Source organism: Nyctereutes procyonoides, unplaced genomic scaffold (genome assembly GCF_905146905.1).
Source record: "Nyctereutes procyonoides isolate TBG_1078 unplaced genomic scaffold, NYPRO_anot_genome, whole genome shotgun sequence".
Lineage (NCBI taxonomy): Eukaryota > Metazoa > Chordata > Mammalia > Carnivora > Canidae > Nyctereutes > Nyctereutes procyonoides.
Window position 1 is genome coordinate 20,876,257 of NW_026575128.1, and position 16,034 is coordinate 20,892,290.

The 16,034-nt window shown below is 37.8% G+C and overlaps 1 protein-coding gene across 1 annotated transcript in view; it reads left to right on the forward strand.

Moving 5' to 3' along the window:
• NAV3 (neuron navigator 3) overlaps window positions 1-16,034 on the forward strand; it is a 357,285-nt gene that overhangs the window by 205,153 nt on the left and 136,098 nt on the right. Inside the window, 1 exon segment of the mRNA XM_055341892.1 lies at window positions 6,435-6,554. Within this exon segment, the coding sequence (XP_055197867.1) occupies window positions 6,435-6,554 (120 nt within the window).

The following is a 16,034-nucleotide window of genomic DNA, read 5'->3' on the forward strand; positions in this document are numbered from 1 at the left end:
TGGTGCAAGCATAGATTGTGAATCTTCCCAAATCCCCACAAAAACAGACAAAGCAACTAGACAGCAAAGCCAAAAAATCATGATCATTGTTTACACATAAAAGATGATGACAAAGTATCATCTCAGCCCCCAAGTATAAGCAGCTGGGGACAAACATCCAAGAGCCAAAGGATGGTGTCAACATCTGTTTAAGAAGAAACAGAGGTAGCCCTGGGGCATCTGGTAACACTGAGAACAGAAGAAACCCCAAATGGCCGAAAAACTGACTAGAAAACACACAGGGCATCTGAAGTCAGCAGCTGAAGCTGGGAGGAGTTTTGACCACTTGACCAGCCAGGGAGAATAAGGGCAGAAGGTCATGTCTGAAGGGAATTAGAATAGTCTCGTTCCTATGAATTCATTTAAACTGCCCAACCACAGCTCCCTTCCAGGAGAGAACTCCACACCAACAGACATCTTCTGGGAGTAGAAGCAAACTGAACAGGACGTGGCAATAAAGGTAAAAGTGAAAGTCTGGATGAAAGTAAGAGATGGAAACAACCCAAAAATCTCAAAAAGCTACGTATTGCATTTTAAAACACTATACAAAAATAATAGAGGCAGTTACTATGTGAAATTGGAAAGGTATCTACATTGTTTCTTTTTATTCTGGGAAAAAAAAATGAATTTCGCATAAAAACAAGCAGGAGAAGAGTGTCAGGATGAAACCTCATAGAAGCCACAAACATATGCCAACACATACAACAAATAAAGGATTAGTATCAATGAGGAAAGAAAAAAGGAAAACAAAACATAGCACTGAATCCAATAGAGAAATGAGGGAAAGAAAGTGAGATAAGTCAGCCAGAGAAAGACAAATAACATATGATTTCACTCATATGTGGAATTTAAGGAACAAAGGAGAAAAGAAAAGCGAAAAGCCAAGAAACAGACTCTTAACTAAAAAAGAACTGAGGGTTGCCAGAGGAGAGGTGGGGGAGGGGAGAGATACATAAAGAGAACTCAAGGAACATTTACCATAATGATCACTGAGCAACATATAGAATGTATAGTATTGTTGAGTATTGTACACCTGAAACTAATACAGTGTGCCACATGTTAGCTAGATTGGAACTAAATTTCAAAAACTTAATAAAAATTTTTAAATGAGCAAAAGACATAAACAGACATTTCATAAACAAAACATAAATGGGTTAAAACAAAGTGAAAATATGATCAACCTGCTTTGTAATCCAGAACTTGTAAACCAAACCAAAATGAGAATTTTCACCTAGAGGCAAGTAGGTATTTATGCTGAAACTATTTTGAAAAATATTTAGCATTGACTAGTAAGGTTAAATATGGGTATGGGCATCTTACGACCCAGTGATTTCCTTTCCAGATACAGACCTTAGGTAAGTTCTTCCTGTGAGCACAGGCAAGTATGGGCACACAAGTGTTCACGGCAGCAGAGATGAAAAACAACTCAAATGTCCAAAGAGCCAAATGGAATTAATAGTACATTTGTAAACAAATGTTTACAAATGAGTTGTAAAGCTATAAAATGAATAACACATGAAAATAGATAGTTGAAAAAATGTAGTTTTGAGTGAAGGAAAGAAGTCACAAAAAGATTACACATAGATTGACTCAATGTATAGCAAGTTCAAATCCAGGAGATGCTAAATAATATATTTTTAGAGATACATGCCTATGTAGCAAAACCATAAAGGAAAGTAAAGGAATACTTACACAATCCAGGGCAGCAGATATCTCTGGAAGGGAGCTTTGGGGCTGTGAGTGGAAGGAACCTATATGGACGATGAAGACACAGGGAATGTTCTATTTCTGAAGCCTGGTAGTAGGTGCATGAAAATCGGTATTATTTTTATTATTATTTGATATGTACTTTTATACCTCATACCTGCAAAAGTATGTATTTCCCTTTTCTTTGGAAAGAATGGCATTACTGTGGTGGTAGAGTTATATATATATATTTCTGTTAATTGAGAAAGTAGGATTGAACAATATAAAAATAAGTTTTTTACAAGTTTTATCTATTTCAGTGACTTCCAGACATAATTAGAGCATAATGATGCAGATTCACGGATTTGAACAGACTCTGTCTTATAACAGCTGAGGGTACTGAGTGACAAGGAGTCGTATATCTAGATTATCAATTAGGTGGATGGTGTCTTTCCTTTCTTTTATATTATTATTATTTTTTTAATGCTCTCAAGGATTTTAATAGGAGCCTTCAACTAATGTATATTTGAGAACCAATTCTCCAAACTTTCAATGGTTTTCAATAATGGTTGCAAATTACCTGACTTATTTGAGAAACTGTTAAATAATATAATGCCTGTGTCTCATTCAAGACCAGGGTTTCTGTGTTGGCATGGGAGGAGTCCCTGGCCCCTACCCAGTAGATGGCCTAGCACCTTTCTGTCTCAAACAAAACCGTCCTCAGAAGTTGCCAAAGGCGTCCTGGGAGACAAAATCCTCTGCTCTTGCTCTCCCTGGTGGTAGTGATTTGAAAACAGCTCAGGTATTCAAGCTCATTTCGACGGGCAAACTTTTCTTCATTCATGTCCATTGCATCCATCCATGGCCTCATAATCCCTGGTCACTATGATTAATATGTATATCGTGTCTTTCCTTTTAGCCACTGTTGTGCACAACAAAAGGAGCATGAGCTTTAGTGCTGAAATGAATATATCCTCAGCTTTTGCTATATTTGAGGTGCTTATGAGAAAGTCACCTATCTGTGCCTTGGAAGCAGTTTAATACCTTACTTTAGGGTAAGGTGGAATGATATGGCCTAGAAATGTTAATTTGGATAATAGACACCTAAAGTGCATGCCATACATATGCAAATTGCCTACACAGAAAGAATCAGGGTGCCAGTAGAAATGAGGAAGAATTAGGAAGTGCTTTGTGAGACTATTTTTTATGGGAATTATTTTACAGTTTATAGAATTTGAACATGGCTAAAATTATTCTAAGACTTTGAAATAATTTATTTTTTGTCAGTAATCTTCACAAGTTTCTTTTCAACTTTTTGTACCAATCTTCCCTGTGACTATTATCTCTTCTTAATAAACCCATCTTGGCTGACAGTTTTGAAGTTTAGGAAATCATTCTTAAAATTTTACATTATTCTTTCAGAATGATCCCCTACCACTGATAGCTCCCAGACTGTAGCATAATTTTTTTAGAGTAACTGTAAAATTCATGTTCTTATATATAGATTTTTAAATCCTTCAGAAAGAATGAAAAGAAAGAAGAATTACCAAGAAAAAATTCAAGTCAGGAATTTGTCTTACTTGTGCGATGCCTGTATGTAGTTTTTCTTTTAATTTAAATTCAGTTAGCCAACATATAGTAGTAGATCATTAGTTTCAGAGGTAGAGGTCAGTTATTCATCAGTTGTGTGTAACACCCAGTGCTCATCACATCACATGCCCTCCTTGATGCCCATCACCCAGTTACCCCATCTCCTTGTCCACTTCCCCTCCACTGACTCACAGTTTCTTTTCCATAGTTAGGAAATCTCCCATGGTCTGTCTCCCTCTCTGATTTCTTCCTATTCAGTTTTCCCTCCCTTTCCCTATGATTCTCTGCACTGCTTCTTATATTCCACATATGAGTGAAACCGTACTATAATTTTCTTTCTCTGATTGACTTATTTCACTCAGTATAACGTTGATGTAAATGGTAAGATTTCGTTCTTTCTGATGGCTGAGTAGTATTCCATTGTACATATACACCACCTCTCCTTTAACCCACTCATCCGTCGATGGACGTCTGGGCTCTTTCCAAAGTTTGGCTGTTGTGGACATTGCTGCTATACACACTGCAGTACAGGTGCCCCTTCGGATCACCACATTTGTATCTTGAGAGTAAATACCTATTAGTGCAATTGCTGGGTTGTAGGATAGCTCTATTTTTAACTCCTTGAGGAGCCTCCATACTGTATATTGTTTTTTAAATAACAAACTCATGGTTCTGTAATCAAAATGCCCTACCAACATTCAAATCAGAGTGTGCCTGTGTAAAAGAAGGAGTTATAACTGAGTTTCTTTTTTTTTTTTTTCTGGTTCAATTAAGATCTGTTGTCAACCTATTTGATATTAACTGGAAAATTGAAGGACCCAAGAAAAATGAATATCCTTTTAAGTGCTTCCTGAAAAAAACTTTTTTCTTAATTTATTGAAGTTTTAAACATATGTTTTTTTCCTTTTGAAAATTAGTTTTCAAAGCAGTTAACCTTTGTTTACAGACCTTACACTCCTGTAAGTATTGAAGAACTAAAAGGTTATGTTTCTAATAGAAGTAATCTGTCATCTTATTTCTTTTTTACATGCATCACCATCATGGGTTAAGATACAGAAATCAGCTCTGATGCTTTCTTTTTACAATATGGAAGCCTTTTGAATTCAGCTGGACGAACATAATATATTTGTGGACCCTCATTTGTATACAAAACACTGTGCTAAACAATTTTGGAAATACACAGATGAAGACAGACCAAAGAGACATACGTGAAACATAACATGTGTACATTGTTATAACTTCCTCCAAGGTTAAGTTTAGGATTAAGCATGTTGGTAGTTTTTAAAAAAAAAAAAAAAAAAGCAGGAGGCTGGGAGTATTTCACTTATCTGCAGAGAAAATTCCAACTACCCTCAACCTTTTAAAACACAATCTCAAAAGTGATTGAAAAAACATTTGCCACTAAACACTTTGTCAGGAATTTTACATACACCACCTTAAGAGACAATAAAACCTTTTAGATATTGGTTTGAGAACTGTGTGGGAAATACAGTAAGAAATTGGAAATGGGGCACCGGGGTGGCTCAGTGGTTCAGCAAGTGCCTTCAGCCCAGGGCGTGATCATGGGGTGCTGGGATCGAGTCCCGCATCGGGCTCCCTGCAGGGAGCCTGCTTCTCCCTCTGCCTGTGTCTCTGCCTCTCTCTCTGTGTGTCTCTCATGAATAAATAAAATCTTAAAAAAAAAAAGAAAAAAAGGAATTGAAAGTAAGAATAAACCCTGAAACACAGACACCACCAAGATGTGGCAGCTGACAAAGGAAAACACATGAAGGACAAATATCCCTTCCCTCCTTATTTGTTTAATTTAATGATGCTCCTAACCATGAATTAGTTATTTTTTAAAAAAAGTTAAAATCTATGTAGTATTTCTTATTCCAAGAGTATATCAGTGTTCAATTTTAGAGCCAAAGTCCTTTATTTTTCAGTTTTGGTGAGATTAAATTCTTGAGTAATCAAGAAAACTAACCGTGTAGAGTACCTTATAAGGATAATGCAGCATGACCTAGTGTTGTCTTGTATATAAATTTCATATATTTCCTCCAAATATGTGGAAGAGACTTTGTGAATAGCAAGTAAGAGCTTTGTGTATTTTTCCTTTAATTCTCATAAAATCTCTGCAGATTTTATTCTCCCCATTTTCAGCGGAAGAAATCGAGGCACAGTTTAAGAAACTTGTTCAAGGTCCTTCAACTAGTGTAAGGACAGAATTTATTGACCGTGGCAGTTGTTAGCCAGTTTAATAATCCTTTGACTATTTGGTCAGTCTTCAATATGGTCATGATTAATTTTTTTTCTTTTTTTTTTTTTTTTTTTAGTTTAAAAAGCGAAATCCACTCGAATTTGCTTGAGCAAGCTAGGGACATGATTATAAAGAAGCAAGAATATCTCTTGGAGCCCACAGACAAGCTGTGAAGTTGAGACCAAGGGGCCAAGTGTCTCTGCTTCCTTTTGTGCACCTGCTTTGTCACTGTTTTTACTTTGCTGACTGGCTTTCCCCGTGGCGGGTGGGGTCACTCTAGGACCAGTTTTCTAGACTTGAGTTCTTAGTTCTTCCGTAACTGGTAGAGTAACATCATGTCACTTAACCTTTTTGTGCTTATTTTTTTTCTCTAATGTGGTGACAATAGTTACTGCCTGTAAACTATTTACAACAGTTCCTGGCAACATTTTAAACATGTAATGCACCTTGGCTATTATTTTATCATTGTGGCCAGTTGGTAACATACATTTTATGTACCAAATAGATTAATTTTAAGTTGAGCAATATCCCCTTACTCTTGTGACCTTCAGTGCTTCAAAAATGGTATTTAGAAAATGAAGTGATCTTGCTCTTACTTAAGAGTTAAATGATCTTGCAGCCTATTCAAAATTTTGATAACAAAAGGGGGGTGGAAGTGAAGGTTTTATGTAGTCTACTTATTTGTCGTAGTAAGGAAGATTGATTTCCTAATAAACTTGAAAAAGACTCTCATTCTTCCTGGTGAGTAAAATGTTTATATAGAAAAACTGTAATAAAGCATATTTGCATAATTATTGAAAATTGTGCACTGTTTATGAAGTTAAATTATACAGATGAGATCATTTAATTTTCTGTTGATTAATTACACATTTATTTTCAGGTACATGACAGATGGAGGGCTCAACCTGTATACTAGAAGTCTGAACCGAATACCAGACACAGCCACTTCCCGGGATGTCATCCAGAGAGGAGTTCATGATGTGACAGTGGATGCAGACAGGTAATGCCACCAGCATGTACGATGGTGAGAACCACAGAAACCAGGTGCATAAGTGAGACCCTAGGAGTTTTATAACATAAATCAAAAGACTTTTTATTTCAATATAATAATTATTTTGAAATATTTTAAATATTTTAAATATTTTTAAATATTTTAAAATATTTAAATATTTTAAATACTAAGGTGGTTTTTCTTACAAGACTTGCTGAGCCCTATATAATACTGCATTGGTGAGAATATTTAACAACTTTCAGTTACATGGCAGCAAATTTTAATATCTGTAAAAGCAAAATGATAAACATAGACTATGTTCTTTCCTTGAAAAGAACTCTGGCTGATAAGTTCCTTTTGGCTTGGATAGTCTCAGATTTACCTGGAAGCTAACGATACAAAGATTGAAACATAATGTGAATTATCAGGTACAATAAACTTGATGCTTTTCTTGAGGGGTTTGTTGAAAGCCTACAACTCTCGCTTTAGGCTAATTTCTGTTTTGTATGTAATTGTTTCAGATTGTTTAAAGGTGTATGTGTGTGCATGCTTGCGCACTTCATATGCTAGTTATTATTTTGCTGGAAGTTGTTTTGTCAGTTTGATCAGAATCACTGCTGTTAGAGAATATTGTTCTTGTAAAATAATATTGTAAGACATACTTCTGACCTGATTTTGCCCTCTCTTCATTCAGAATTTTGACTTTATTCATCAAGAAGGAATTGCCATTTCAAACCTATGCTATATCAGTACCAAGAGTGATTCTTTACTAAAGCCAGCTTTGAGGAAGAGGGCAGAAGTTGTGACTTAATGTATCCACGTTCTGAAATAGGAACTGTGTACAATTCATTGTGCATCTTAACATAGCCAAACCAAAGGCTTGAATCCTGATATTAACCATCCGTTTCTCCTCAGTCAGATGCTGTAGATATATTTTTGGAAGGGACTCCTAGATACTCTTTAAATAGATAATCTGTTTTGATGTCTACCTTCACATCCATTTTCAGAAACACAGGAGGGAGGGGTGTGGGGAGGAGGAGGTATCAGGTGATGGGCATTAAGGAGGGCAGGTGATGTAAATGAGCACTGAGTATTATATACAACTGACGAATCACTGAACTCTGTCTTTGAAACTAATAATGCATTATATATTAATTAATCGAATTTAAATTAAAAAACAAAATACCACCAATTTTTAAATATTTGGAGCCTTCTCCAGGATAAGTAGGCTGTTTCTCAGCTTTCCTTGTCATGTGTTGAAGAGGCCACTCTCTCAGATCTAGGGTCAGGGTGAGTGTGAGGGTAAGGGCATATGCCTGGTATCCTGCCATTCAGAGACCTCTCCGAAGGGTTAGGGTTAGGGTTAGGGCTCAGGTTAGGAGTTTGGGTATGTGCCTGATGTCCTGTAGTTCAGAGACCTCTCCAGAGAATCAAACCCCAGAACTACTGGGGTGAGAACAGACATGGCAGCCGTCAACTGAACTTAGACAAGTAGGGCATTTGGGACTCTAAATACTCTTTAAATAAGGCTGTTGATATTTTAACTCCTGTTGGCCAGAGGACAGTTTCCACTGGGAGACTAGGATAGACGTATCCCAGTCCATAGACCAGGTGTGTGTGAGAGAAGCATGTAGTTACAAAAGGATTATGAAAAATGTTGCCGCCCCACCACCGACCTGAGCTCCTCAACTATTCTCCCTTCCTGACTCCTTCAGCCACCCTGGACTTGTCTCTGCTCTTGGATTGATGCTTCCTCTGCCTAGAATGCCCTTTCTACATTCACTGCATTATTGCCTCTGTCGCATTTCAATTTCAGCAGAATGTTTCCTTCTCAGAGAAATGATTCCAGAGAGGGTAACATACATCTGATGGGCACTTTTCTTTTCTTTTCTTTTCTTTTCTTTCTTTTCTTTTCTTTCTTTTCTTTTCTTTTCTTTTCTTTTTAATAAATTTATTTTTTATTGGTGTTCAATTTACCAACATACAGAATAACACCCAGTGCTCATCCCGTCAAGTGCCCCCCTCAGTGCCCGTCACCCATTCACCCCCACCCCCCGCCCTCCTCCCCTTCCACCACCCCTAGTTCGTTTTCTAGAGTTAGGAGCAGTCACTTTCTTACCCATCACCTTATATTATTCTCATCATTGTTAAGTATAGCATACTTGCTTATTTCTTTACCCGCTTATCTTATATCTCCTCCATTACAATGTCAGGCTACGAGTGCAGAATTTTTGTCACTTCAGTGTATTTTGAGCCTTTAACAAATGCTTATGGGGTGAAAGAACAAAGGAATGAATACAAACTACTACTGAATATCTGGGTATAGCTACCGATAGAGTCCAACAGGGTCGAGAGGCAAATGGGGCCAGAGCCAACATACTGCAAGGATATTACGTAAGAGAGGGAAGGGGTTATGTGGAAAAACAGGAAGCAGTGATTCGAGGGGATGAAATCCACAGTGTGGACTACACTTTGAAACTAAGGACCTACACATTCTTAGCTGAAAATGGAAAGTATTAAAGGAGGGGGAAAGTCTGTTGGTTTTTGGGAACTGAGGCTGTGGTAGCAGAACCAAGGAATCAGTATTTTAGAGATAGTTGGGATACCCAGCTCTCCTTGCTCCTCTAAAGTTCCAGCCTGGTGCGTGGCTGAGGAACCACAGACCAACGGGAAAACCCAGATGTGTGTCTAATAAATTGGGACCTGTGAACGCAAGGATCTTAAAGTGTGGTCACTAAATCAGCAGTGGTAGCAGCATCACTTGGGAACTTGATAGAAATGCAGATTAGTTCTAAGACTTACTGAAGGGGAAACTTTGGGCTGTGTCCAGCAATCTGAGCTTGAACAGGCGCTCCAGGTGATTCTGGTGGATACTAAAGCTGGCAAGTCACTACCTTAAAATTAACAACTATATGCCAAGTTGATGAAAACATGAACACTTAGCATAAACATTTAAACATTAAAAAATGACATTTTGAAGTTTTTATTCACTTTTCTAGCTGTGCTCTGTCAAAGGAAAGAGTGTCAAAATCACAGTGTCACTGATCTTTAGATTAGGTCAAATAATGACATGTTGTCCCTGAAAGATATTGTCTCCATTCATTAGATTCAGCTTCTGAAAATTGCATTTTGAAAGAATTATATAAGGAAAACAAAACCCACTTTAATCACTTGTATACATTATTTTTTATAATAAATTTATTTTTTATTGTTGTAACTTGTATATATTAAACACCAATAAGGTCATAGGGAAAATCCTGCTATCATCAGAGATAGGAGTTTGTCTTTTATTATAGTTAAATCTGAAGCTCTTTCAAAATCCTATATTCAAGAAGTGATTAGGGATGTACGTAATTTAAAAATACATAGTATTAAATATTCTAGTTGTATAAGTCCTGCTGTTAATTTAAAAATATCCTTGTACAGGGTGTTGTTTCATAAAGCTTTCTTAATTCTGATATCCATTCCAAAGAGGATAAGCAAGAATAGCTATAAGGTAATACCTCTTTGCTTAGTTTTACTCAAAAAAGATACTAAAAAGTTCCATACTTCAAAATAAAACTGTTTAACTTGATTTAATCCAGTGCTCCCTAAAAGCTTTTTTATCACTGATTCCCCCACATTTTTCTATGTAATAATTTGTTCCTGTGATATTTTAAGAAATGCTGATCTTTGCCTAATGCCTTCATTTAGTGGATATAATAGTACAAGGACTTGGGTCTTTTACCTCCTGTACTTAACAGTTTCCCAGCGACTTTAGTCAATGTTCTTTTTAACAGTATGAAAAATATTAGTGCTTGGTTCATTTTAGTAAATTGGTAAATGTAAGGCTTGTAATAGTTCACTGACAAAAAGCTTAAGAGCAAAAAAAAAAAACAGCAGTGTTTTATTAATTTTTCATATTTTGTAAACATTTTTTCTATAAGCTGTGATCAGTGAAAATACATTACATAAAGCAAAGTAGCCAGCTGAGTAGGATAGCAATGGGTTTGAATTGCTTGTGTTATTTTAGTGCAGATTATAAGGTTCCCCTTTGATCAAAGTCTAGTTAAAATGGGATGGGCAATAGAGAACAGCTGAAATCTTCCCAGCAGATTGAAATGGCCCCAAAGAAAAGAGAAGGGCTTTCAGCAGACAACTGTAGTGTATCGTAAGTGTTTTATTACTCAAAGATATTGCAGTTCCTTCATTTTCCATATCAATCCAACACCAGCCCCATTTCCTTCAAAAGCTGACCAAAAAAAAAAAAAAAAAAAAAAAGCTTATAAAATGGGACTAATCCTTGTAGACATGTTAGAGATGCTCTGGGAGCCTCACAAATAAGTTCATAATAGACAGTTAAAATGTGGGAGCTTTATCCATTTGGCTCTGGTTGTAATGAGGTCAATCCTAACTCATATATACTTATACAGTTGGGTTACACTATATTTAAAAGGTAATATGTGGGGGAAGGTGGGAGACAGTTGTTTTGGTTTTTATTAACTCTTGTCCTGACGCTAACTTCCCTGCTAGTATTAACAAATATGAAAAAATATTTGATGAATAAATAATTACCTCCTAAGTGCATGCATGACAGCATAGTAGCACCTTGAAAAAAACAAAACAAAAGAATAAAGATGAAAGACCCTGAATTTAAAGGTCAGATAGAATAATATAAGCAAAAAATAAAATGATAATAAAATTAAGTCATAATAGATGTATGTGCAAAGTATCTTAGAAGCAGCCCAAAGGGAAGTGGTTATTCCTACCTGTGAGTATAAGGAAAGACTTCAGAAAGCAGTATGACTTAAATGGACCCATAAAGCAAGCATAGTACTTTTTGACATGTGGCCTGGGAGAAATCTGAAAAAATGTGGGAGTGGAGAGCATAGAAGCATGGAAGAGTTTAGTTTAAGGGGGTGTTACAGAAAACCAGAAATGGGCAGTGATCAAAGTAAGGAAAACAGATTTTGTAAGGAGCTGTTGCAGTAGGGAGAAGAGACCTTAGTATACAGCTGGGCTCAGTTCTCAATACAACAGGGACAAGTGGGGATTCATAGCCAACAAGCGGAGTGAGGGAGGTCAGTGGATGAAAAAGTACTAAGAGAAGACATCAAGGGTAGGGGGATTCTTGCTAAGCCCACTAAGGATTCTTGCTGAAAAGACACCAGGGTGATCAGATGCTACGTGTGGCTTTGAGGGCTACAGCCAGATACCACAGGCGGAGGAACCTCTCTAATGCGCCCGAGCAGGCCGTGTTCTTGCGAAAATGGTGCTAGGCAGGCCCGACAATGGGTCAAAGTCAAGGCCAAGTGAAAAAGAAACCTCAGAGGAGCCTGGGTTTCGTCAAAAAGAGAGTCAGACCCATTAATAATGTGATTTTGCTAGTGCACTGGGAACGTGGGCAAGGATGACAACAGACAAAAACCCTGGGGGGCTGGTCTAGAGTGTTTGGACCTATACGTGGTAAGGGACTACTTTACTAGTTTTAATTAGTTTTCTTTTTAAATTTCAAAGCAAGAGCCTGTGTTATACTGTTTGTATTTTTAAAATAGCTCATCTACAGCAAATAGTGAAGAGAGATGGCCCAAAGGTAGGCAGACAGCTCAGGAGGGGACCACAGAAGTCCAGGTGAACAAAGATGAGCTCCTCAGGGGTCGGCTCTGTGTAGAGTACTCTGCTCAGGCTGCCATGACAAAACACACAGACCGGGTGGCTCAAACAACAAGATGTGCATTTTCACGCAGTTCTGAAGGCTGCACATCCATGATTACAGTGCTGGAAAAGTCATTCTCTGGTGTGAACTTGCTTCCTGGTTTGTAGACAGCCACCATCTCACTACGTCTTCACATAGTCTTTCTTCTGTGCTTCCTCAGGGAGAAAGAGGAAGATCTCTCTCACATAGCTTCCTGTTCTTAGGAGGCCATCGATTCTATCCGAGGAGGGCCCCACCCCTATGACTTTATTTAACCTTAATTACCTCTGTAAAGGCCCATCCTCGAATACAGTCATATTGGTAGGTAGGGTTTCAACATAAGACTTTGAGGGGGGATCCCTGGGTGGCGCAGTGGTTTGGCGCCTGCCTTTGGCCCAGGGCGCGATCCTGGAGACCCAGGATCAAATCCCACGTCGGGCTCCCGGTGCATGGAGCCTGCTTCTCCCTCTGCCTGTGTCTCTGCCTCTCTCTCTCTCTCTCTCTCTGTGACTATCATAAATAAATAAATTAAAAAAAAAAAAACTTTGAGGGGAAGAGGGACACAATTGAATCCATCCCACTGTGTGATTCTCATATAGGTTAGTGTCTGTATAAATGCTGGATTAAAGTCCTGATTATATATAGTATGCACAGTATTAGGCTCATATCCTTCAGGAATCGGGAAGATTCCAATGAAATGAGTGAAGTACAAGGGATGTGTTAAACACAACCAGACTAAAGAGGGGGAAGAGGGCAGCCACCCTTAGCTCTAGAGGTTGCTGCCTGGGGAAATGCTGAAGTGGGGAAAGGTGGGGCTAAAGATTGCCTGCAGGACCATTTGCTTCTTTAAGTAAAGTAGACTCAACTTTTGTGAGGAATGACCTAATTTTTAAATATTGGAAACTGTCTTAACAGGTCTGTAAAATCAGTAGATAAAGATATACATTTTCTTCAATGGCAGGTAATGTAGGAAATTATAGAGACACTTTTATAAAGCAAGAGACAGTGTTTGTTCTCATGTATGGTCATGTAAACTTCCTTGTGACTTAAAGTTTCCCACAGAGATATGCTGGGATGGTATCAGCCGTACAGGAAGAAAATGCCACCAGTCATGAGAAGCCAGCCTAGTAATTGAGGCAAAACTATGTGAGCACATTTCCAAGTTTTTAGCGCAAGACAGGGCAATGTCAGGCCAGTTTCCCAGCGCTAGCCGCCCTCGGTGGAGCTGGCCTGGTATCTGTTATGGTGGTAACTAATTAATTTTGTTGAAACCACTATGTGAATCAGCACTATGCAGGCTAAGAGCACATGTGTATCTGTGATGTAGAGTAGGAAGAGAAGCTCCGAAAATGTACCCTTGACATTTAAAGAGTGAATAAAGGGAGAGGAACCATTAAAGAGGCAGAGAAAACAACTCCTCCACAAAAGTGAAGAACATATAGGGCTAACTGATATTTTTGGAAATGGAGAGTAGAGGAGCTAAGCAACAATGTAAACTCCATGGACAAATGAAGTTAATTGGAGAAGGTTTATACCGAAGAATAAAATAAAATAGTATGAAGTTTACCATTTGAGGAAATAGTGCTCTCCTGGATGATCGAGCAAGGTACAAGCAATAGCCTGAGTTACTCAAGTAGAATGGTCATAGAAGTTAAAATGTGGTTATTAAGGCTATTTATCCACGTGACATCAAGTCAATATAATGACAGAATGAGTCTCAAGGAAAAGGAAGATAAATCTCCAAGTAATAAACTCTTTTTGGAAAATGAACAAAATTCCACAAATCCAGGCCCATCCTGGATTACCTATTACATTGTTATCCAAAGTATATTCCTAAATATAGTGATTGTTCATTTCAGTTGTAAACTAATCAGTTTTTACTTATCAGTTTTTATTTATGATTAGTTATTCATGTTTTTACAGATCTTTTGTGTTGAATCAAGATCTTTTGAAAATATAAAAGCATAGTTCATCATAGAAAATTGTTATTTTTGTATGGAACTGTTAGATTGGTTTGATTTGTTGTACTGCTGCCCAGATGCTGAAATCACAGTTGATGGAAGAGTTTACAAAAGGTATTAAGGGACTGTCATGATGGTACATGGCCCTCAGGTTGTCAGTCATTATAACTCAATATATTAAGGGAAGCCTAGGACTAAACACTAGTCATACTAAATCCCTTGTTGGGGGTGGTCGAGGACCTTCCTCTTTCCTCTTAGGTTTATGATTTGGGGGCCTGCAAATTACACTGCAGAAGAAATTATCAATAAAAAAGTGAGCTTTTCACTGGGTGTTATGCTATATGTTGGCAAATTGAACTCCAATTAAAATTTTTTTTAAAAAAAGTGAGGTCTTTGTGTCACGTATGTATGTGGGAATTGACAGAGAATGTGACTCAAGGAGGCAATTGGAATTTGGACTTAATACCATCTGTTTTCCCCCCCAGGTTTATTGAAAATAATCGACATACATCACTGTATAAGTTTAATGTGCACAGCATGGTGGTTTGGTTTCCATGTATCATGAAATGATTACCACAATAGGTTCAGCTAATATACATCTTTTCACATGGATAGAATAAAAAGAAAAGAGGAAAAGAATTTTCTTCCTGTGCTGAGAATTCTTAGGATTGGCTTGCTTAATCATGAAATGAGAGTGGGAGAAGGGCGTTCGTGGGAAAACTAATGACTTCTGGGAAAAATAAAAGAACACTTAGAAGATGAGACATATGACAGTTTTGTGACAATGTCTGTCTAGGGGGTTTCTTGTCCTTCTCATCCCTGGTGACAGGAGTCAATCTCTTCTGGTTACAGAACTCCCAGGGAGGGAATTTATGATTTATGAATTATTTAGGGAGGGTCTAAAGGCAGTTCAGAAAAAAAAAAAAAACAGCTCTTCACAGTGGTGTATTCTGGAACCCTTCGCCCTAAATCTACAATTGGTATCAAGGTACAGAATACTGTGCTGCCTTTACAAAGGGAGTCACTGCAGATTCTCACAAAATCACATAAGGAATCACTTCTAACGATGGGAGGCCTTTGCTATTTCCTCAACTTCTCCACATAGGAGAAGTGAAGGCAACAGAGATTTCTCCTAAACTATCAAGCAAATATCTCAAGGGGTCAGATTCATGATGCTTGTCATTAGTGTGTGTACACTCTCCTAATTCATCCTATTCCATGTTGATTTGTTCTAGCAAAATCACAGAATCAGCATAGTCCCATATATCAAGTATTTCCTTCATTAGCTTAACTGGCTTTCCATCGTAATTAAAAGCAAACACACACAAAAAAAAGATTAATAGGCTGAGTTGGAAATAGATAAAGTAAATATAATTATTTCACTTCATAATAAAATGGCCTTCCTTTTTTGCTCTTGTTTCTTTAAGTAGAAAGAGACCGGTGCAAAAATATTAGAGACGTAGAAAAAAATTTATTTGCCCTACCAACTTCCCTTTGATGCCCTGCTCACCACTGCAGGCCTTTGAACTGCTGCTGAACTTATCTCCTGTGTTCCAGTTCTCAGAAATAACTGACCTCATTGTGAATAATCTTTTAAACTTCCAGTGCTGGGGATCCCTGGGTGGCGCAGCGGTTTGGCGCTTGCCTTTGGCCCAGGGCACGATCCTGGAGACCCGGGATCGAATCCCACATCAGGCTCCCGGTGCATGGAGCCTGCTTCTCCCTCTGCCTGTGTCTCTGCCTCTCTCTCTCTCTCTCACTGTGTGACTATCATAAATAAATAAAAATTAAAAAAAATTTAAAAAAAATAAATAAACTTCCAGTGCTTTTAAGTGATACCCCTGATAGGATTAA